The sequence below is a fragment of the Sphaeramia orbicularis genome, chromosome 4, assembly GCF_902148855.1.
Source record: "Sphaeramia orbicularis chromosome 4, fSphaOr1.1, whole genome shotgun sequence".
Classification (NCBI taxonomy): Eukaryota; Metazoa; Chordata; class Actinopteri; order Kurtiformes; family Apogonidae; genus Sphaeramia; species Sphaeramia orbicularis.
The window spans coordinates 40,399,360-40,421,645 of record NC_043960.1 but is presented as its reverse complement, the minus strand read 5'-3'; the positions used below and the strand labels follow the sequence as shown (position 1 = coordinate 40,421,645).

At 38.7% G+C, this 22,286-nt stretch overlaps 1 protein-coding gene across 1 annotated transcript in view; it reads left to right on the top strand.

The window, feature by feature from the left end:
• gatad2ab (GATA zinc finger domain containing 2Ab) overlaps positions 1-11,694 on the top strand; it is a 30,189-nt gene extending 18,495 nt beyond the window's left edge. Inside the window, 12 exon segments of the mRNA XM_030132896.1 lie at positions 830-1,137; positions 4,033-4,071; positions 4,074-4,120; positions 4,123-4,155; positions 4,439-4,570; positions 4,726-4,797; positions 5,777-5,890; positions 8,545-8,745; positions 8,851-9,097; positions 9,197-9,612; positions 10,391-10,616; positions 10,927-11,694. Coding sequence (XP_029988756.1) covers positions 843-1,137; positions 4,033-4,071; positions 4,074-4,120; positions 4,123-4,155; positions 4,439-4,570; positions 4,726-4,797; positions 5,777-5,890; positions 8,545-8,745; positions 8,851-9,097; positions 9,197-9,612; positions 10,391-10,616; positions 10,927-11,060 — 1,956 coding nt within the window. The 5' untranslated portion in view covers positions 830-842 and the 3' untranslated portion in view covers positions 11,061-11,694.
• Positions 11,695-22,286: the final 10,592 nt, after the last annotated feature.

Sequence of the window (22,286 nt, the reverse complement as noted above, 5' to 3'; positions counted from 1 at the left end):
AAATAAAGAACTGGCCATAGCATAATTTTTATTGTTCGTTGTTAATACCATAAATTGGCAGAAAGAAAGGCAGTATTGTAGTAATGGTACCGCAACATTTCGGTACATTTTCGGTACAGGGGTCAATACATTTTCGATACGTTTTCAGTACAGTGAAGGAGACCAGTTTCGTTAAATAAAAACCTGTAAATATAACCGATCTTCACGAAACAATGCCGGCACACCGCTTTTGTTTTGTTGACTTGTCTCTCTCCATTGACATAACTGACAGGGAATCTGAAATGCTCCTAAATCGGAGGGTCTTCCAACTCTGGCTTTGTACATCAGATGCTGCTCTGAGCTGCCATATCGGTTCACGTTCAGCATGTGTATGGTGTGTGTACTGCGTAGATGTCCATCTAGGATATCAAATACTGTACATGGGTTCCGCTTGTGGCCACCCTGCTCATAATGTGTGTGTTCTGCTTCAAGGTTCATGTAGAAATTTAAGGCGAGTGTTTGCGTTCTTCACATAGGCTACATCTATTCGTTTAATACACCTCCATATTGTATTGATGGCCCGAACCAAACGGCTCAGTACAAATGAGTGCACCGATACAACCCTGCAGTATTGGGATGTGATAAGACATGTAAAACACAGAGCTATTTCACAGCGGTAGAGTAGAGGAGGTTCATAAAGCATCATTAAGTGTGCTGTATAAGTAAATCATTAAAAAATTTATTCTGGTACAACAAGTACTTTTTTGTCACTTGTGTGTTTGTTACATTTAATAAAAACACAATGCATTTACACTGTTTCCTTAACTGCTTTCTTATCTTCTTTCTCCAGGGTGAGAGCAGCCATGTCAGAGGAGGCAGTGCGTCAAACACGCAGCCAGAAGCGAGCTCTGGAGAGGGACCATGCAACTCCTGCAGGGCCCCCAGAGGACATGGACAATAAACGGGTTAAAGTAGAGAAGGGCGATGCAGATGGGGACCCACTAGCACTAGTGGGATCTGGAGATGAGGGTGTCAAACTGAAGAATGAGCAGGCTGCAAAAGTAGCAGCGAGCATCCTAAAGGCAGGGGAAGTGAAGGCCACCATCAAAGTGGAAGTACAGACTGGAGATGAGCCTGTTGACATGAGTACATCCAAGAGGTGAGACATGTCAGGAAAATGTTCACTTGACATTACACTATCATTTTTTGGGGGGAAAAGTCAAACAAGACTTTCAACAGTTGTATTGCTGTCTTTATTGCACACTCAGACAAAATGTATTGGTTTACTAATGAGTTTGTGTCTGAGGGCAAATGATGCAAAGACTCCTTTCTGCCACGTTTGATTGTACTCAATGTGAAACCATGAGTGATGGTAGGAGTATGATGAAGTGAGATTTGACAAATGAAGTACTTCTATGTATGACTCTTCTATTTCTATATTAGGTTGGTCTTGGATTTTGTTTTTGCCTGTGTACGCAGTGCATGTGTTTGTGCGAACAGATGTCAATTTGATTTTCAGGTTCCTTTTTAACTTTGCCCTAGCAAGTGGTCTGACAGGACTTGTACAGGAAGTCGCTATGTGGTTGTCGACTGCCTGCCCCCATTTTGAAAAGTTTGAGGCTCCTGAGGCCTAGGCTCCATTTTCTCCCACAGCAGCACCTGAACTCTGCCTCACACTTCACACAAAATGAAGGCTATGTGTCACAAACTGGTTCCAACTGGCCGTTGCCATGGTTTCTACATTGGAAGGAGCAGTTGGAGAAAGGAGGGGCCAGGAGGATTGGTGGGTGTGTCACATGACCACGCACAGAAATGCCTGATGTCATGTGATGTGTTTGGTAGAGAGAGAGAAAAACACACTGATGCTAGTTAAAATGGAAAAGAGACAGATACAGCTTGAAGGTGTGTTGACTCTGATGTATCACCTTTGGCCTCTGTTTAACCCTCACCGCGTGTTTCTGCACTTAGTCACTATAAGATGATTACCTCATGGTTGTATATGAAGGACCTAATCTGCGTAAGCAGACTTTGTATAACCATATATACAGTGTAATGTAAGCCAAAGTGTATGAAGACAAATTGAAAGTTGGTGCAGCCTCTTGGTGTCACTGAGCAGTACTGTTCCCCTCTGTCCTTCAGTCTTCTTCATGCTCCATAATGCTTTGTAGATTTATTTTAAAATGTTAATATTTGGCCACATCTCTGTCAAGCCTGTTGCTTTTGAATAGCACAGGGGTCTCATATATGTAGAGTTACCATGCATAGCTTCACCTTGCACAGCATTTTGAATGGAGAATCCAACTGCTAATAATGACTGATTCAGCAGCACTGGAGTGGGGTCAGTGTGAAGCTGTGATCGGGGAAGGAGAGGCATGCTGAAACACTGGACCTTACATAACAAAGCCGGTGTGTTGTGATGCTTGTGTAAGCTCTTCTCAATTAAGCAGTAGCAACCACCATACGGTTGTTCATGTAATTTTCCCATAGAGGCAGATGCTCTTTGTGAGAGAAGTTTTAATGCTTCTCATGTCTGATATAATTTATCGTATATGTATGGAATGTAAACAGAACAAGGCATGAAAAGTGCAGCCCCTTCAGGCCCCATTAGGCTTCAGCTGTGTTTCAGGAAAGTGGTTTTATTCTAATTACAGTGTTATAGGTGTGTTTGCATTTAACTGCTTTTTTAGTGGATTTCAATAGAAACGCATAAGGCTTCTTCTTGGAAGCAGTGTTATAGCAAATTAAAAGGATTTACTGTGTTCTTGGCACCTGTTTTAAGGGACAGTAAATACTCATTCTCTTTGTTTGGGGTATAATTGCTTAGTCTGTTAAACTTTTCATCTCATAACAAGTGACGTGGCTGTATTTGAGTGAAGTTGACCTTGTTGAACTTGGCCTGTACGGTCTGTTTAGGAGTGTAGTAACAAGACCAACAAAGTGAAAGAAAGACAGGAGTGTGCAAACGGGAAGAAAAAGTGTGAAGAAGTGAGTCAGTGAGTTGGAGTATAAAAGATGAACAAGTAAGTGAGGATGGGGGAGGGGTGTGTGAAGAAGTGAGTGAGTGACTGAGTGAGAGAGTGTACACAATAGGTTGGCTCGTGGCCATGTATTCCCCTCCCCCTCACTGTCACCCTCTCCAGTGTCTCCAGCGGACCTCCGCTCTGCTCAGCTTGTGACTCTGGTATCGGCAGCTGGGAGGGAGGGCAGAGCCGAGGCCCAGGCTGTGCCGATCTCGGCTAGGCCATAGGCCTCGCCACAGAGGTAGGGGAGGGGTGAGGGCCTGTCTGGGTGGTAAACTGGGCCTAAGCTTGAAGCCCTGAAGCCTCTCGCTCGACAGAGCTTGAACAATTATGTAACTCCAGTGCATGTGTGCAAACGTCCCCTCTTATGTACTGTTCTTATATCACAGCATATAGGCTTTAAACCACATCTTCAACAGTTATCCTCACCTCAAAGCTCTAAGCAACTAAAAGGATCCCCACTGGGACAGAGGCAGATTTATTCTCCCATCATGGTCCAAGTGCTGTAGAATTACAACCCTCCTTACCTTTATCTCACACCCCTCCCGTATTGATGCATATGTACGGCCAGGCCACTAGTCGTCGTTGTTCTGGTTAATACCTGGGAAAAGCCACTCAGCACCTTATCAAAGATCACTTCCTTCTGAAAAAACGAAAAAAATGAGTTAATTTAGCCTTGGTTTGCATATTATTTGTAATTTTGATGGTGTGTGTTGAAAAGGTGCAGGACCAGGACTCTATGTCTGTTTCCTTTTGCCGGGGATGCAGGCTGGTTACGATCTTCTCTGCCGCCATACTCCATTATTGACTCTTGGTTCTTGTCTCTTGTGTTGTCCCAGTACACATCACAGTACAACACTGAGACTATCATAATAAGGTACTGCATCTACTGGTTATAAAGCCAAACTACATTTATGGTGCGGTTGAGCCTAATGGTGCTCTCTCAAGAGTGCAATAGAATGGAGTGAAACGGGATTTTCTAAGGAAAATCCACTCGGTAGTAATGTAATCTGCCTTCATGTTTGGTCCCTACGTGATATTAAAAGAGAGCGCCAGCCACCATCGCCAGATGACGGATCGTGTTATCAGACAATGAACCATCCAGTCCTCTCATGAATGGCCACTGCTTCACGAGACTGATACAGATAAACTAATGGTAGGGATCAAATTTTTATTTTGTTCACATCATACTCTTAACTTGTCCTCTCAGCAAATGACAGTTTTCACTCATGAACTGAGGATGCTGCTTAGTGGAGAGCCGAATCCTCACACTCCTACACAGAACTGACAGAAAAGTGAATTTAAAGACAAATGTTTGGAGTAATTACTAATGATCTTACTTTGAATTATGCTGACCAGTGTTACCCAAGGTATTTGATCAGATAATTAGGTACACATAACCATTCCACTCTCAACCTAGTTTTTTTTTTCATGTACAGAAGAGCTCCCCACAGGAGAGGGAGCGCATTATCAAACAGCTGAAGGAGGAACTCAGACTGCAAGAGGCTAAGCTGGTGCTGCTTAAGAAACTACGACAGAGCCAGATCCAGAAGGAGAGCACAGTGCAGAAGGTAAAAAAAGGGTTTGTTGTAGGTGATAAATGCAACAGAAAAGCAATTTTATTTTAAACTTTATATTTCATTATTGAATGCATGATTACATTTTACTGTGTAAACAGTACCTATGTACCAGTACCTTACTCATTATAATCACTGCTGATTTCTAGACAACTGCTCTGTTGGCAACTCCTCCTCCTCTGGTGCGTGGTAGTATTACATCAAGCAAAGGAACCCTTCAGGTATCTGTGCTATTTCACCTAACTCGTACTGAAGAAACTTTATTTTGTGTATGTTAAGGATTTATATTAGGGCTGTAACAGTACAGAATAATTTCGATTTCGAATTTCGTGAAGGGGGGGAGGGTATAGGGGGGTGTGCTCCATAACTACCTGTGGAACACAGAATATTTCTACAAAATATTGTTCCGTCATTTGTGCATTAATAGGCACCCCACATGTTATGTATTTTTGAATGTTCAGTGTTCGTTTATGGCAAACACTGTAATTTACTAAGTGTTTTTGAACGCCTCATAGTATTCCATGACCTGCTGTGAACATGACCTCACAGGAACACCATAGCAGAGATACGGTGAAGCAGAAGAGGAGCAGGTTCACTTGATTTTGCCAACTTGACTTAAAAAATAAAAATCTTTTTGCTATAAAGGAACCCATGGACTCTTTTGTGCCACAAAGGTGCAACATACCGAAAACTGAAAGTGAAACTTAACATGCTTCGAATGTCTGACCCGGCTTCTGGGCTTCTGTTATACTCTGTCATGTGTTGGGTTTTTCTGCAGTGGCGCTGAGAATTTGCTGCTGCTGAATAATATATATTATATGATATTATGTGTATTATATATATATATATATATATATATATATATATATATATATATATATATATAGGAGAGAGAGAGAGAGAGAGAGAGAGAAGAGAGAGAGAGAGGAGAGAGAGAGAGAGATGGATGGATGGGAAACCCTGCAATGGTTCCTCTTGCGGCCACCCGACTTTCCCGAGTGTTTGCGTCTCACATAGGCTGCATGTATTCATTCAGGTACTGTATGTATCGAGGCCCCAAACCGAAAAAGTTTGGTACAATGAGTGTACTGTTACACCCCTAATTTATAGTTGTTTAAAAGTGTTCTAATTGTTGTAGAGAATTTGGCTGGTTTTCCAGCAGACGTGAGAAAGTTCGTAATATTGTCGTGATGCCTACAGGTGACAGGTCGTAGCTCAGGCACGGTGATCCCTCCTCCTTTGTTCGGGTGGCAGCACGTCCCGTCCAAACACAACTCTCAGATTGTGATGCCACCGCTGGTCAGAGGAGCCCAGGTCAGTTTTTTTTTTTTTTTTTAATGTGTTGTTGCACCACTCTGAAGGTCTTTAAGAGTTCAACATTTAACAAATACATTTTTGGTCTTAAACATCTTAAATACAACTTTGACTGGTTGTAAAATTGTGATTAGATTTAGAGCTTGTTTGAAGACTGCTGTGGTGTGTGAAACTGTCCAAATTAAGGACTTTAGTTTAAAGCAAGGGTCACAAAGTCTGGTCCTCGAGATCTACTATCCTGCATGTTTAGATGTTTCCCTCTTCCAGCACACCTGACGGGTCACTATCAGGCTTCTGCAGAGCTTGGTGGTAGGCTTATCATTTGAATCGGGTGTGTTGGAAGAGGGATACATCTAAAACATGCAGGATAGTAGCTTTCAAGGACCAGGGCTGGTGACCCCTGTTTTAAAGGAATTGGAGTTCAGTTCAGTTTATTTTGAATATGCAACAAAACAAACAAAATAATCCTACGATAGTCCTTAAAGTGAAGACACACCAACCTGATTTTCCGCGGTCAGACGTCGTCAGGCAGTCTGGCAATGTTGGTGACATGAGTCTGCTTGGTGTGTTCTGTGCAATCGGCAGTTGTTAACGCCATCGCCATTCTTTTTGGCCGATTCAACATGTGTAATCGACCACTACCCGTCGTTCAGTCGGACCAATCTGATTGGTAGAGGGATAGCCCTTGACTAGTGAATCAGTGAACGAGCAGTTTCCATGTGAATACAGCTATGCCAAGGTACTTCACACTATTATTGCCTCCTGTAATAGGCCATTAACTGCTTGTATTGTATCTGAATGAGTGCCAGTCAGTGTTGCCTATGGACTTGATTTATTCCATGAAGTGAGCACTGTTTGCATTGTTAGCATAGTGCGATTTCTCTGTAGTTTTCACCTGTGACATCTTTCTTTTTCCACAAGAAGAAGCCCTAGAGCTGACAACACCAGTATCTTCTTATTACTAGCCATCTGTTCAATGAGCACAACAACAACCCTTCTGGATTCCTCAAAACTCTCTGCTGACAACAATGACTGATGACAGTGAACTCTGTGTTTTGATTTAGAGAGATGTTCTCTCATGTCCGGTTTTACGTCTCACGTAAGCGCAGAGCGTACGCTCACATCGGTAATCAATTTGGTGTGTTCTTCACACTTTTTTGACTGTGTTGGGGAGACGAGAGCCGACTGATAAGTCGGGCTACCTTTTCTGGTAGCGATTGGCAGTTGGGCTGGTGTGTCTTCGCCCTTAGATTTAAAACAAGTTACAAGAAAACATGAGAAACTTATACATATACCAGGGTTCCCGCGGGGTCTTAAAAAGTCTTAAATTTAACTTGTAGAAACCTGTAGGAACCCTGATATACATTAAAACAGTATATGGCTTCATTACATGTTTGAAAAGGACGGAAGTATAATTTATTTAATCTCACCCCTTCTCTACACCACAGTCTATCATGTAGCTTCCTATCAGTATAAGGCTGTATGAAGAGTCACATGGAAAGTCAGCAAAACACTAAACAGCCATAGAAATCCACCAGTAAACACCAGCTGTCATCCAGTGTTTTTTTTGTAGTCATATCAGGACCATCGCCAAAGCTTAATCCAAGTGTGATTAGTTTAGACTGGATTGTAGTGATCTCAAAAGGTCTTGAATTCATCTTACCAGTACCTGCAAATCAGAGGTGGCTGCTCGTCTTTCAGAGAGGGGAAGCTCATTGTCGGCTTACTTAAAAAAAAAAAAAAAAAAGTCAGGTTATTTAAACATAAGATTGGCCCTCCGTTCCTTTTTAAGAAAATGGTTAGTGACCTTATCGTACCAACTAAACAAGAAAATGTTGAAATTATGTTAAATTGAAACAAGGAAGTACAATGAGTGCGTTTTATTTACAGTTCAAGAAATGAACAAGTAATTTCGTAGTGGTTTCTCTCTCCATTTCACAACAGAATGCGCGACGGTATTAAACTGAACTCTGTCAAGTGAAGAGGTAGATCTCAAAATAGCTGTCAGTCAAATGGGATTCAGCCTTTCGACTGATCCTCCAATCAGCACATGGAAGCCCGGCGTCCAGCCTGGCCGAGCTCCGCCCACAGCTCCATTCACCCCCAGAACCACCGAGCATCCGGGAGCAGAACAGCATCGTGGCATTTATCCAATTACCGTCCAGTTTTGAGGCAATGAAAAAACTGTTCCATTCTGTCCCACTGAAGTGCATGGACACTGAACGTCTACGGGCAAATGCACTGAGCAGAGATCATATGAGAAAACAGCGCAACGGGAATGTATGAGAAGTGAACATCGAGTCCACTGATTTGTGATAAAGCTGATTCTGAACGAACTCGTCTGTGAGATGAACGTGTTCTAACACATTTGTAGTCAATGAAATGTCAACACAACCATACATATTTGACGATTTAATTTTCATAATTTTAGGGAAAGCTGAGCTTCCCTTGCAGTCTGTGAGAAATCGCCTCTGCTGCAAAGTACTTTTTTTTTTTTCCAGAAAATTTGCAGGTGTTTTTCAGCCTGACAGTCATAAGTATTGACATGTCTTTCACATGTCACTTTATTACACTTTCCCACTTTGTTTTCCCATCCTCTACCTTTGTGCCTTTGACCTCTGCCATGGTCATTTATGCATGTGTTCTACTTTCAGCCCATCACAGTGACTCCACAGCACATGGCCAGTATACGTCAGCAACAGCAGCAGCACGGCGGCTCAGGCCCTCCTCCTCTCCTGCTGGCTCCCAGGGCCTCTGTGCCCAATGTCCAGGTCCAGGGCCAGAGGATCATTCAGCAAGGACTCATCAGAGTGGCAAATGTAGCTAACAGTAATGTCATGGTCAACATCCCTCAGGTGAGGACGCAATATGCAAATTCACACTCCAACCGTGTTGGCATCTTTTGTTTTCAGGATGCAGGCCAGGCAGATGTTAAGTGTATTTTTTTTTTTTTGGTGCAGGCCTCTCCCACCAGCCTAAAGGGCTCCTCAGTGTCACCCAACTCTCTCAATGACTCCCCGGCCAGCCGGCAAGCGGCAGCTAAGCTTGCACTTCGTAAGCAGTTGGAGAAGACGCTGCTGGAGATCCCTCCACCCAAACCCCCTGCCCCCGAGTTCAACTTCCTGCCTTCAGCGGCCAATAATGAGTTCATCTACTTGTTAGGCTTGGAGGAGGTGGTCCAAAAACTTCTGGAGATGCATGGGCGGGGTGGGTATATCTTCTCACTCTATTGTTGTGCAGTAGTCGACGTATAGTTGTATACGGGATCTATCTGAGCTGACGAAAATTCATTTTATTGTTTTGCAGGAAATTTAGGTCCAGCTGCTGCGATGTCCAGCTCCATTCCCAAAGAGCCATACACCTGTGCACAGTGTAAGACGGACTTTACCTCCCGCTGGAGGAAGGAGAAGTCTGGCACTGTTCTCTGTGACCACTGCATGTCGTCCAATCAGAAGAAGGCCCTGAAGGCGGAGCACACCAGTCGGCTGAAAGCAGCGTTTGTCAAGGCGCTTCAACAGGAGCAGGAGATCGAACAGCGCATCCTGCAGCAGGCAGCCTCCTCTTCATCTTCCTCTTCTGCCTCGTCTGTCTCTAAAGCCAGCTCGTCCTCTTCTTCCTCTCCCTCGCTGTCCAAAAGTGATGTGCTGGCGTCCCAGCAGTACAAGCAGGCTAGAGCCATGCAACATAGAACTGTGGGTGGCCATCACTCCACCATTAAACAGGTGAGTGTGGACTTACGCCAGTTCATGATAAACCCTCGTTCCTCACTTTAAAAAAATTAAAGGTTCTTTTGATGTTTTTATGTTTTTTTACAGTGCAGAAATACTTGTCATAAAACTATGCATATGATGTATATTAATTTCATTTTTCAAGAAGTTAAATTGTTTAACGATCTTCATGTATCTTCATATATGTCGGCATATGTCAACAACACTGATTTTTATGCATTTTTGTTTTTTGTGCAGTGACTTTTAAAAACCTCCCGCTTGTTGTATTACATTACACTGGGTTAAAATATTTTGTAGAAATATTATTTTCCACGCCCCGAGTTAAATCTCTTATCCAACATGTGACCTGATCATTACTATCAAGTATACATTAATTTTCAGACTGTTTCAATGCTTTTACTAAATGGTAGTTTTTGCTGTGAGGGTGATATGCTTCAGTGTAAATCAGGACATGTTTGTCCCAGAGAAGGTGACTGTTATTATTTAGTGCTACACTCTGGATTATGAACTTATTGAGAGCTAAATATGAACTTCCAAATAAAAAATGAAATAAAAGCATTGTAAAAGTATTTATACCACCTACATTAATAAAAATCTAAATATCAAAGTAAAGTCTGAAAGTTTCCCTAGAGACGCTGGAAGAAATCAAAAGAACTTGCACCGAGGTGCATATGTTTTTTTTTTTGTTTGTTTTTTTTCCTTTTCTTAAATTGTGTGTCCGATTAAATTTGTGCCTGTTAATTAACACTGGTCTCTGTCAATTCCTCTGCAGAGTCAGATGGCACATAGCCTCCAGTCTGCAGTGACCTCTCATGGCATGGCCCACTCATTCACCTCCTCCTCTCAGCTGCAGAATGCTGTGACAGCGGCGGCGCTGGGCAGCAGGGCAGGTAAGCATGCTGCAGCACGCGCACTGCAGCAGGGGGCAAAGGTCAGCGCCGGCAGCAGTAACCAGGGCAACGTGGCTGCATGGAGGAAGCAGAGCGGTGGCAATACAGGTAGATAAACGCAGGACGAAGTTAGACCGGGAACGTACTCAACCTGTTCTTGATTTTGGATTCCTGTCTGACACTGTCACTCCTTCTTTGTTCTTCGTTCCCTTGGGCTTTTGGGAGTAGCTCTATGGTCCTTAGTTTTTCTTTACTTCTGTGTGACCTTATATAAAACTACATATCTTTTTTTTCTCATCCCTTCTTTCTTTGTAATTTAATAAACAAGTGCCTTGTAATGAAACAAATCCATATAAATGTTGCAGCTGTTTGTCAATGATACCAGTTCATTTACTGGTGGTGTCTTGTGTTTTTACAGGTGTAACTATGGCCTATGTGAATCCCAGCTTGTCTGCCCATAAAACCTCCTCTGCTGTTGAGCGTCAACGCGAGTACCTGCTGGACATGATTCCCTCCCGTTCCATCTCCCAGGCAGCCAACACATGGAAATAATGCAATCTTATTCCCTACTCCAACCTTAATAGTGACCCCTCTTAACGTCAATAACAGCCATTCTCATTATCGATCTAACAGTGGACACTGTCCTGGCATGATGCAGGGGAGAAACCGCCTTGTTTTTTGTGGGATAGAGGTGTTCCTCCACCCTTTTCTCAAGATCTTTCTGCTACTATCTTCCTTACTTTTTATCCCAAATGAATGTTGTGCTTCCACAACTGGAGTTTATGGGATATGAGGATTATGTCATGAAATTTACTGTTTGGGGCTGACATGGGCGTGACAAATTTTGCTAATTTCTCCTGCGGCGTTGCCTCATCAGTGTATATCGGTTGAACCTTCCAAGAGGAAGATGCCGTAAGGTCCCTGATCTCCCCTGCCTCTGGATTAGGCAGGCAAAGAAAACAAGCTCACTATTATACACAATAAATATTCGCCTTACGTCCAGCCCCCCCGAGTCTGAGCCAGTCAGACTTAGACCTGATCGAACTGAACTTTACTGAAGACCTCATCACAGGGATTGTGGTTGAGCTTTGAGGACCATCCACAAAAATAACTGCTTCAGCTTTGCAAAAATGAATAAAATGAAAAGAACTGTTAAAAAAAAAAAAAAAAAAAAAAAGATCTCTATCTGCACACAGACTGCCTCTTCTCTTGAACCTACATCATGTTTAGTAGAGAAGTGGACGTGTGTTGGATTATTTTGTATGGCTGAATGTTAGGATTTTGTCTCTTCTTCTGTAAGTCATATACTGTGTTTGGAATATTGTGCTCCCTGATACTTTGGAAGCGGCATCTCGTCGAGGTCTGAATTTGCAGGCTAATGTTACTGTTGAGGTGGTTTTACATCTGCTGGGTTCCAAGTTGTGGCCTACTTTTAAATACTTTGTTTTTTCTAAGATAAAGAGGAAGAATAAAGATTAAGGTTTCACTGAGTAATGTAAAAAGATGGAGCATATGTTTGGAGGACTTATTCTTAATGAATATTGTTAAAACCTTCCAAAGAACTAGTGGAGCCCAAATGGAATCCCTTCTGCTAGAAGGTTTCTAGTTTATTTGAACCCTCTCTGGATATAAACATGAATTCATGCTAAACTGAGGGGGTGTAAGGAATGTCATATTTTTGACATTTGTTTTGCTTTTAGTCATAGGTTGTGGTGCATTATTTTTCTTCTATAGACAAACTTGTCTCTGGGTTTATTTATAGGGTCATGTTAGTAAAGATATACGCTTATGCCCTAAGTTTGAAAGGATCTCCACTTAAAATGATTTGTTTTTCTTGTGTGTCCAGTGGCTCCCAAACACCCTACAAATTGGTCTGAGAGAAGCTGGACAGCTTTCAGAATGTAGTTATGCAAAAACCCCTATAGCAACACATGACGTGAATTTCTTAGTCTTTAACATTAAGGTGTGTATGATTTATGTCGGGTCCTTGAATTGAGCTAACTATGCCTTTCACATGAGCTATAGTGCATTTTTATCAGGTTGCAGCAGCACAGGATAAGCTAGTAAAGTACATGTCCTACATAAAACAGGGACGTTCCCATCGCTCATGGACTTTTCACATTAAACAACTACATGGTGTTCTTTAATTTCAGTTACTGGGGCGGACAAGTGTCTCTTTAACCCATTTAAAATCTTACAATATTGATGTGTTGAATTAAACTAGTGAAAAAGATATTTTAAACATGTTCGTGCGTAGTTTGAAATTGGGATTTTTCTGCAAGCAATATACTTGATAATGCAAACAAAAATGTCAAAACAAGCCGACCGCCCCAGTTCATGTGTTCATTTGTCTTACACTGAACTCGTGTCGATTATCACATCTGTGTGTTAATAGAAAAACAGAGTCCTGCAGCCCTGTTCACTTCAGTCATAACTTAATGCAACGTTGTAAGGATGTGTGTCCTTGTTGATCCAGTTGTTAGCTCAATGTTCCATAACTAAAAGATGCATTTGGTAACTGGGCATCAGTTGAAGTGCTGAGATCTCACTGTACACCTGGGTTTCATTTAGGAGGGTGCAACATGCAGTGTGTACATTGCAGATAGACGTACCAGCATACAAAATTTAGATGAATGAATGATCATTGAAGGTTTGTATTTCTGTCTCCAAGTAGCACTGACGTTATTCCAGGTTGTCTGTACATTCCTGACAGGCAGAAGGTAGCAAACTCGCATCTTGTGGATTCAATATAAGCAGTCTGGAACGAGCCCGTCATTCTGTGCCCTGCTAAGTGTAACCCTGTGCTGTCCTGACTACTGCCTGCTGCTGCTGCTGTTTGGCAACAATATCACCATTCCGTTTCTTTGGGGTTGTCCCCAAATGAAGAAGAAAAAAAAAAAAACAAAAACAATTTATGACAATTTGTTTTTTTTTTTTTTGAATTTTTTTTCTGCTCTATCAAATAATAAAAACTAATTTTAACCCCTACCTTTGACTGTTACTTTACTTTATGCTGAAATCACAATAAAGTGTCTCACAAAACAAAAATAAAATTCTCACGTTGTCAACAAACATGTAAGTTTTACAGTTTCATCCAAATCTCACTTTTTACAAGTGTACCTATCAATCAAAGGAGAGCTGGATGCTCAGATGGCAGACTTTTTGGTTGACACCAATATTTAGAGACATTTCAGCCGACAGGAGATCCTGATGTTACCTGATTAGTTTTTAATTTTCCCCTTTTAACAACCTTTTTTTTTTTTTATTTTTATTTTTTTAATAAATATGAAAACACTCTTATTGATGTCCAGCCAATATATCAGTGTATCCCTATAAATCATTATAGCTTTTTTTCCCCTTTAATACATATAAATATATATTGCTTTAAATCAGGTTTCCCACAGTTTTGGAAAGACTTTGGAAATCATGGATTTTTTTTTTGGTTTTTTTGTATGTGAAAATACTAACTTTTGTAAGATTGTGAGATGCACTGGTCGACTAGCAAAATGTTACCAAATTTGACTGATTAAAAAATTACATCCAAGTGTTCCTTGGTTAGAGTGTGTCAAAATGTGAAAATATTTGAATTCATAAGATATTATATTAAATGTTTGTCTCAGTTATACTTCAAACCACCGTCTGCACATTAGAATACATTCACTTTTCCCATTCTTTCATAAGAGTTACAGATTTATTATATGATGCACATAAACCTATGCATATATGTAATGACATATAAGATAAGATATGAATTTATTTATCCCGCCATGGGGGAATTTAGCAGTTAACAGCAGCTACGTACAACAAGGAAATGCAGAGAAAGACAAGTGGAAGAAACAAATGACTGAAAAATTAAATATAATAGAAAAAAAAATAAATCTGGTATTTAGATTTAAATATTATTTACATATCTTTATATTATAACTGGAAAGTGGACTCTGTGTGTGTGTGTGTCTCGGGTCTCACACAAAATTTGGAAAGGGTTGTCTGCTGTAGTTTGGCATACTTATGTATTTTGGGTCAAGGAAGAGACTAGGAAAAACTGCAAGTTGCTAGGACCAATATTTTGGGAGATATTAGTAATTTTGGAATATAATAGCCTGACAATCACGTTGCCATGTCCAGAATCACAAACACTTTGGCGGTGATTGCTGGACAAATGAGGTACAGCATGCATGAGTACAGAACAAATATCTGTGCTGGAGGACCAGGATACTGCCCCTTAGGGTCCAGTTGTGGATTTTAACCCCCTCCCCCCCCATTGCATCCCACCCTCAGAGTTGACAGTGATGAAGTCCAGGACCTAGAACCCCTCAATGCGGTAGTTTACAAAATATTTACACATACACGTTGTGTGATATGGGGGGGATAGTTGGGGGGGGGTTACTCATATTTATAATATACCTTTAAAATATTCGCCAACCAGGATTGTATCATTTTTTTTCAACTGTAAATCCTCATTTCCTAGATTTTTTTTTTTTTTTTTTTAAGCAAAATTCTTTATAATGATAGAGAATATTTCACTCACATTTTTTCACCCTGAGTGTACAGTCTTGAGTGTCTGAAAAGAAATTCACAAACCAAGACAGAATACCTGACAGATATAGACGAGGACACTGAAGAATGAAGCAAAAAATAGAGTCGACCTCAAGGTTTCTCTTATATTCATGGAGGTCTTAGAGTAGATGCTCAGATGAATTTTTGCTATTTGATGTAAAAAGACATCCTTTGAATATATTAGAATAGTTTACTAGCTTAATAGTTTATTTGAAATGAAGAAAATAACCAGCTTGGAGAGAATTAGCAATGATGATATTAGAATTCCACTTCTGTTTGTGTACTTACAGTTGAAAGAAAAAGTATGTGAATGAATGAATGAATGAATGTTTATTTCAGTTAAGTACAAAACACATATTAAAAACAAACAAACAAACAAACATAATACATATTAAAAAACAAACAAACAAAAAACCAAACAAACATAAAATTAACACAATTGGTAACTGAAAAAGGAAGAAGCTGAAGCCAGAGGCTTATTTCTGCTTCTCCTATTCCCATCCTTACTCCAACTCCACACCTGAAGTTGCAGCAGATTAGAACTTAAACAGAAATTATTCTACATTCGGTTTTATAAGTCACTTTGAAATCATATTACTTTCATAGCCCTTGAGAACTTGACAAATTAAAACCTTTTTGAAACTCGACAGTGAGCTACACAATTTCACTTCATCCTTCAATTTGTTCCATAATTTGACACCAGTAACAGAAACACAGTGATATTTAACGTTTGTTCTTACTTTACATTTTTCAAACACAAACATCCCTCGTAAATTATAATTTCCTTCTCTTAACTTAAAAATTTTCTGAATACAAACAGGAAGATTTTTACTTTTAGCACGAAACATAAATTCCATTGTTTTTAAATGTACAATATCAAAAAATTTTAGTAAACCAGATTCTACAAAAAGTGGATTACTTGATTGAAGATAACCCGCTTTGTTTATGACTGATAGCTTTTTTTTGGAGTTTAATTATCGGGTCTATATTAGTTTTATACACATTGCCCCATATTTCCACACGGTATGCCGTATATGGCATTACAAGTGAACAATACAATATATGCAAACATTTTTTGTTTAACAAGTCTCGAGTTTTATAAAGAATCGCAACAGCCTTGGACATTTTATGTTTGATATATTCTATTTGTGGTTTCCAACAGAGTTTGTGGTCAATAATCCCTTTGGAACAACCTACATTTCTGCATAAATTGGTCATAAAATATGATCTGATCTCTAAGTCACAAGAATAGACAAACACAGTCTGATATCTCACAAACAATTATATGTTTTCATGTTTTTATTGAACACAACATGCAAACATTCACAGTACAGGGTGGAAAAAATATGTGAACTTCTCTAAGAGCTAATCCGAGTCAGCATCAGCCAACCTGGAGTCTAATCAATGAGAAGAGATTGAAGATGTTGGTAAAAGCTGTCCTGCTCTATAAAAAACACACATTACATGATTGACAACAGACAACTAAGAGTGAAAAACTCCTGGTGGCTGTTTCCCAGAGCTCATGTCCACCTTGTTATTCTTAATCCCCATAGTGAATTTTACTGTAGAGTCCAATTAAGCCAAAGTGAACATCAACATGAAAAAGTACATTTGCACACATCATTTATCAAGTGGGCTCATTTTTTAGCTAAAGATCTCTATTTTATGGAACTGTTATCCTTTTTAAAATACTACTTGTAGAAAAAAAGTTACAACCAGTTTTATCGATTACACTTTTTACACCATAGCCATGCCTCAGACAAAAATATGGCTCGAATTTGACGTTAAAAATTATATCTAAAAATTGTGAAATGTATTCAGTCTGTCACATTTAAAAAGACTATGTGAACTGTTACTGAGTAATTACTCTTTATTTGTAATTCTCCCCTATCAGTATGGACCACCACAAGTTTTAAATAACACTGTGTTAGTATTAAATATATTAAATAAATCACTGTAATTATATTTGGCTTGTTTTAAAGAATAAGTCAACATTTTGAGTGATGCATACAAGGGTAAAGAATCAGCCACGTGTTACTATGGCAACCTGTCCACTAGGGATGTAACGATATGAAAATTTCCTATCATGGTTATTATTATTATCACAGTATTGTTGAAATTGTGCTCAAAATATTTAAAAAGTGCTTACATACACACTGAAATAATTTAACCAAGTTGTATTTTGAAAAAACAAAACAAAACAAAAAACAAATAAAATAATTGGCACAATGTCCCTTCTCTTGGCAAAAACATTCAGATATTAACCCTTAGTGGTCGGAGCCTATTTTGGCTGTTTTTCAGTACTTCTGATTTTGCCTTTATATACTGTATAAACAAATGTTTACTATACCCATATTTGGTATCTCTTTTTTCAGCACAACTTCATCTATCTCATCTGTCTATTATTTTTTTTTCACTTTAACCTACTATATCAACACAAAAGGACAGAAAACACAAAAAATATTTAAAATCCGATTTGAAAAATGTATATAATTTATTGCATAAATAGCACAAAGAGACTTAACCGAACTTTTTCAAAGACTTTAAAAGTGAATATTGGTTCCAAATATTAGATATATAAAATTAAAATTGTAATAAATTAAAACTATACTCAAATATTTGACATAAAAGCAGATCTTTACATAGGTGTTTTCTCCGGAAAAGTGCGATAATCAAACACGGTTATCATGATAATTAGAATTTAAACGGTAATACTAACCATTGGCAATTTTACTGCGGTTTATCGTAATACCGGTAACACTGGTCTACAATTTTTTAGAAAGGATTTGCTTCAGACATTAAATGTGCTAAATGTTCCGTATTTTAATAAGATTAATTGGAAAATAAATGACAAAAGTGCCGGTTTGCTGATGTTTTCAAGGTATATGATTAAGTGTTATTACACATATATACTGGTTTATGTACATTTATATAATAGTTTTATAAATCTTCCACTAAATAGAACCTGTAAAGTGAATGTATTCTAATGTGCAGACAGTGTTTTGAAGTAGATCTTGTAGCTCTGAGACAAATATTCCTTTTGAGTCAAACCCATTCTCTCGTTAATTCTTGAATTTCACATTTTGACCTAAGGCTGTATCTCGGAAAGTTCAGCCAACCAGCATTTTTGACTTGATTTTTCTTTATCAGTGACTCTCATGTGGTAAAATTTCATTACTTTTATTCTGGAAGCATTTTCCTTGTAGACCAGTGTAATCGTTACATCCCTACTGTCCACGTGTTACCACATTCTCACGTCAATAAAACAGAGACTTTTCAATATTTTACCACAAAATTTATTGTCAGCATAGTTGAACATAATATCTAAAAGGTTTTGTCCTATTTGATATCAATTTCTGTTGAGACCGCATGTTTTGAATGTTTGCGTAAAGCTTTAAGAATTGCTGTCCGCTTTAAGTCCATGTGTGCCAAGAAGTAATTTGACATTTTTCACCTAAAAATTTTATCTCCCCAAATTTTGTTATACATAATGTTAAAGTGCTTATAAATACACTACCAGTCAAAAGTTTGGACTGGTTTTTCTTTATTTTCAGGACTATTTACATTGTAGATTCTCACTGAAGGCATGGAAACTATGAATGAACACATGTGGAATTATGTACAGGGTGGGGAAGCAAAATTTACAATATTTTGAGGCAGGGATTGAAAGACAGTGTATGACCAATTAGTTTATTGAAAGTCATGAGAATTTATTTGCCACAAGAAAATTGACATAATAGAAAATGTTTTTATTCTATGTGTCCTCCTCCTTTCTCAATAACTGCCTTCACACGCTTCCTGAAACTTGCGCAAGTGTTCCTCAAATATTCGGGTGACAACTTCTCCCATTCTTCTTTAATAGTATCTTCCAGACTTTCTCGTAATAGTTTTGCTCATAGTCATTCTCTTCTTTCCATTATAAACTGTCTTTATGGACACTCCAACTATTTTTGAAATCTCCTTTGGTGTGACGAGTGCATTCAGCAAATCACACACACTTTGACGTTTGCTTTCCTGATTACTCATATGGGCAAAAGTTTCTGAAAAGGTATGGATAATAGTGTTAGGTATGATTATGACATCAATATATGTTTGGTTTCAAAACAATTGACGCAGTGCCTGCTGAGAAAAAACAACTAAATGTTCATTGTAAATTTTGCTTCCCCACCCTGTAGTTAAAAAAATGTGACATAATTCAAAGCATGTTTTATATTTTAGATTCTTCAAAATAGCCACATTTTGCTTTTATTACTGCTTTGCACATTCTTGGCATTCTCTCAATGAGCTTCATGAGGTAGTCACCTGAAATGTTTTCCAACAGTCTTGAAGGAGTTCCCAGTGATGCTGAGCACTTGTCGGTCATCTGCGATCCATCTCATACTATTTAAATGAGAAGGTGAGTCCAAACTTTTGACTGGTAGTGCACCCACTCAAATATGTATAATACATGCATATAAGTTACTCTGATTACATGACAGAGACTGTCGAACACCAAACGTGTCCACGTGTCACCGCTTGATCAGACCATGTAACTCAAACATCTGGCTTCATACAGTGTTATCTCTCAGCTGAGTTTTTGTACAAGAGTTTGAGTAACTAAAACATGTTCTTATGTCATAACCACCTCTCACTAACATCCACTGTTGCCTTTCCTGTTCAAAGTGCATAGATCAGGGGTGTCAAACTCATGGTAGTTCAGGGGCCACATAAAGCCCAATATGACCTGAAGTGGGCCGAACCATTAAAATAATAATATAATAATACATAAATAATATCAATTCCAAAATTTGTGTGTCTAATTTCTATGTTTTAGAGTGAAAAAAGTAAGATTATATTATCAAAATTTCTATATCTTCAAACTCTTTTAAAAAAAATATGGAAAAACATGAACCATAACCAAAATGAAATTTATTAAGAAAAAAAGTGCAATTTTAACAATTTATGCCATTGTTTGGCCTTAGTTTCTCATTTTTACATGTTCATTACAATGTGCAGATCACAGTGGATCTACAAATGCACAAAACATTTAATAACAGACAGAATGTTGGTAAAATTACTCTTAAATCTCTTAAGACACTTCAGGTTGTTCATATTTGTTCAGGTTTTTCACATTTTTTGTAAATGCTAGTCTGTAAATGTTACCATTTTTGTGTAATTTTACTTTTTTTTACACTAAAACAAAGAGAAAAATATGTGGTTTTTGTTATTTATACTTTATTATGATAGTATTTTACTGGTCTGACCCACTTTAGATGGAACTGAACTAAATTTATTTTGACATCTTTGACTGTTAATATTTTAACCCTTTCATGGATACTGGTCACTACAGTGGACAGTTATTTTACATCTGTTCTCTTGTATATTCATGGGTTTTGTTGTTTTAGTTCCATATCAGACGACACACTGGACGCTCATGCACCATCCCATACACTGTAATTCATACCATTAATATGTGTGACAGACTGCAGTGGGATGAATAAGAGTGAATGGTTGAATGTGATTGAATATTTTATATAGCTGGAGTTATAGAAATGCATTTTTTATTTTTTTTACTGTTTTTTAATGTTTTAGTTTTTATTAATGTCTGTTTTTTAATGAGAACATCAGCCTGTTCAGGGACTACAGGTGGAAATGAGCACTAGTGCTAGAACCTGGTACACTACAGCTCTCCTATTTAAGGTTAATGTATATTTTGCATTGTCCTTGTCAAAATAAATAAATAAAAGGGAAAAATAAATAACTTTGCTGTTCTTGATGAAGCTGATCTGCAGTATTATGTTTTAGTGTAAATCAATTGCTAATTGTTATTAGACTGTAATTAACAGTTTTCTTAATCAAAAAGTTTATTATTATTTTTATTTTTTTTGCATATTATCTCCATGAATTGAGTAACAACTAGTATTAGAGTATGATAAAATGTGATAAAATGGCATTAGTGGCTTTAAAAAAAAAATTATTTCATGGTTTTCACATAGTTTACCACTTTCTGATAATATGTTTTAAATACATGTTTCTTTGTTTCAAAAATCAAATGCATGGTATCCAGCTGAATGGACAGTTTTGTAACTCCATAAAAAATAGGTTCATTAAAAAAAATTCAATTGCATTGCTTTTTTCATGCCTAAAGAGGAAAAAAACACTCAAGAAAATTTTTTTGACTAAGGTCCTCATAATTCATGCTTGAAAGGGTTAAGTATAATTTTTGTATTTCACTAATTCATCCCGCGGGCCAGATTGGACCCTTTGGCGGGCTGATTTTGGCCCCCGGGCCGCATGTTTGACACCCCTGGCATAGATTTAAGCCTTAGACTTTTCTGTATCAGCCGCCAGTTGATCTGTCCTTCAATTGCAATAATAATTTACAACCTCTAGATGGCAGAATATGCAAACACAAAGAGAGACAACTTCTTTCTTCTTCTATGCTGAAAAATGCTAATTTTTTTTTTTTTTACCCCTTGTGTGTAATGTGTAAATCCAGTAGGGAGTGCTGGTAAATTCTCAGCAGACCACTGACAGAGAGACCTTTACAGAAGAAAGTGAGTCTTTGTTTATTACCATGACCCACTTATGAGCTCCATTCCTTGGCAGCCACAGGTTCTCCCTGTGATACTACTATGCATATCCCTCCTGCTAATCTCTCCTGTGTGTGTGTTTTGTGTTGGTTTTTACAGTTCCATTTGTTTATATATCTACATCTTCATAAGTATTTTCCTTCCCTCCCTTTTATGTGTTTCCTCAGCCGCCCCAGATCCATATAAATATGTCTACTTCCATCAAACATCCTTTTAAGTCCCGTTCATGCCACCCATCATTTCCACTGCTACTGTAAATTGCCTCTGTACAGACTCAGGTCCTAGAGTGTTATTATGTCACTATAGGTAATGTGCTTCATCTACCATCCACCATCATGTGAAAGGTCCAACTGCTTGTTATTCAGTGAGCAGTCAAGTGTTTCCTCACCCTCACACTTGCTCTAGATTGTACATCAAGGGATCCTTTTGCCACCAAGGACGGAATACGCATGAATGTGTGTGTGTGTGTCTGTGTTGGTGTGAATTTGACGGAGGGAGGAGGAGGAGGAGGGGGGGGGGTAACACCCTGGATGACTGAACATCTCTGATCGCAGCAGCCTGAGCCAATCGGCCGGCGAGCACCATGCCTCCTGATTCTTAATTGGCTGGATTTCCCGGTGAGCACAGCTGATACACAGAGCCAGCTGGT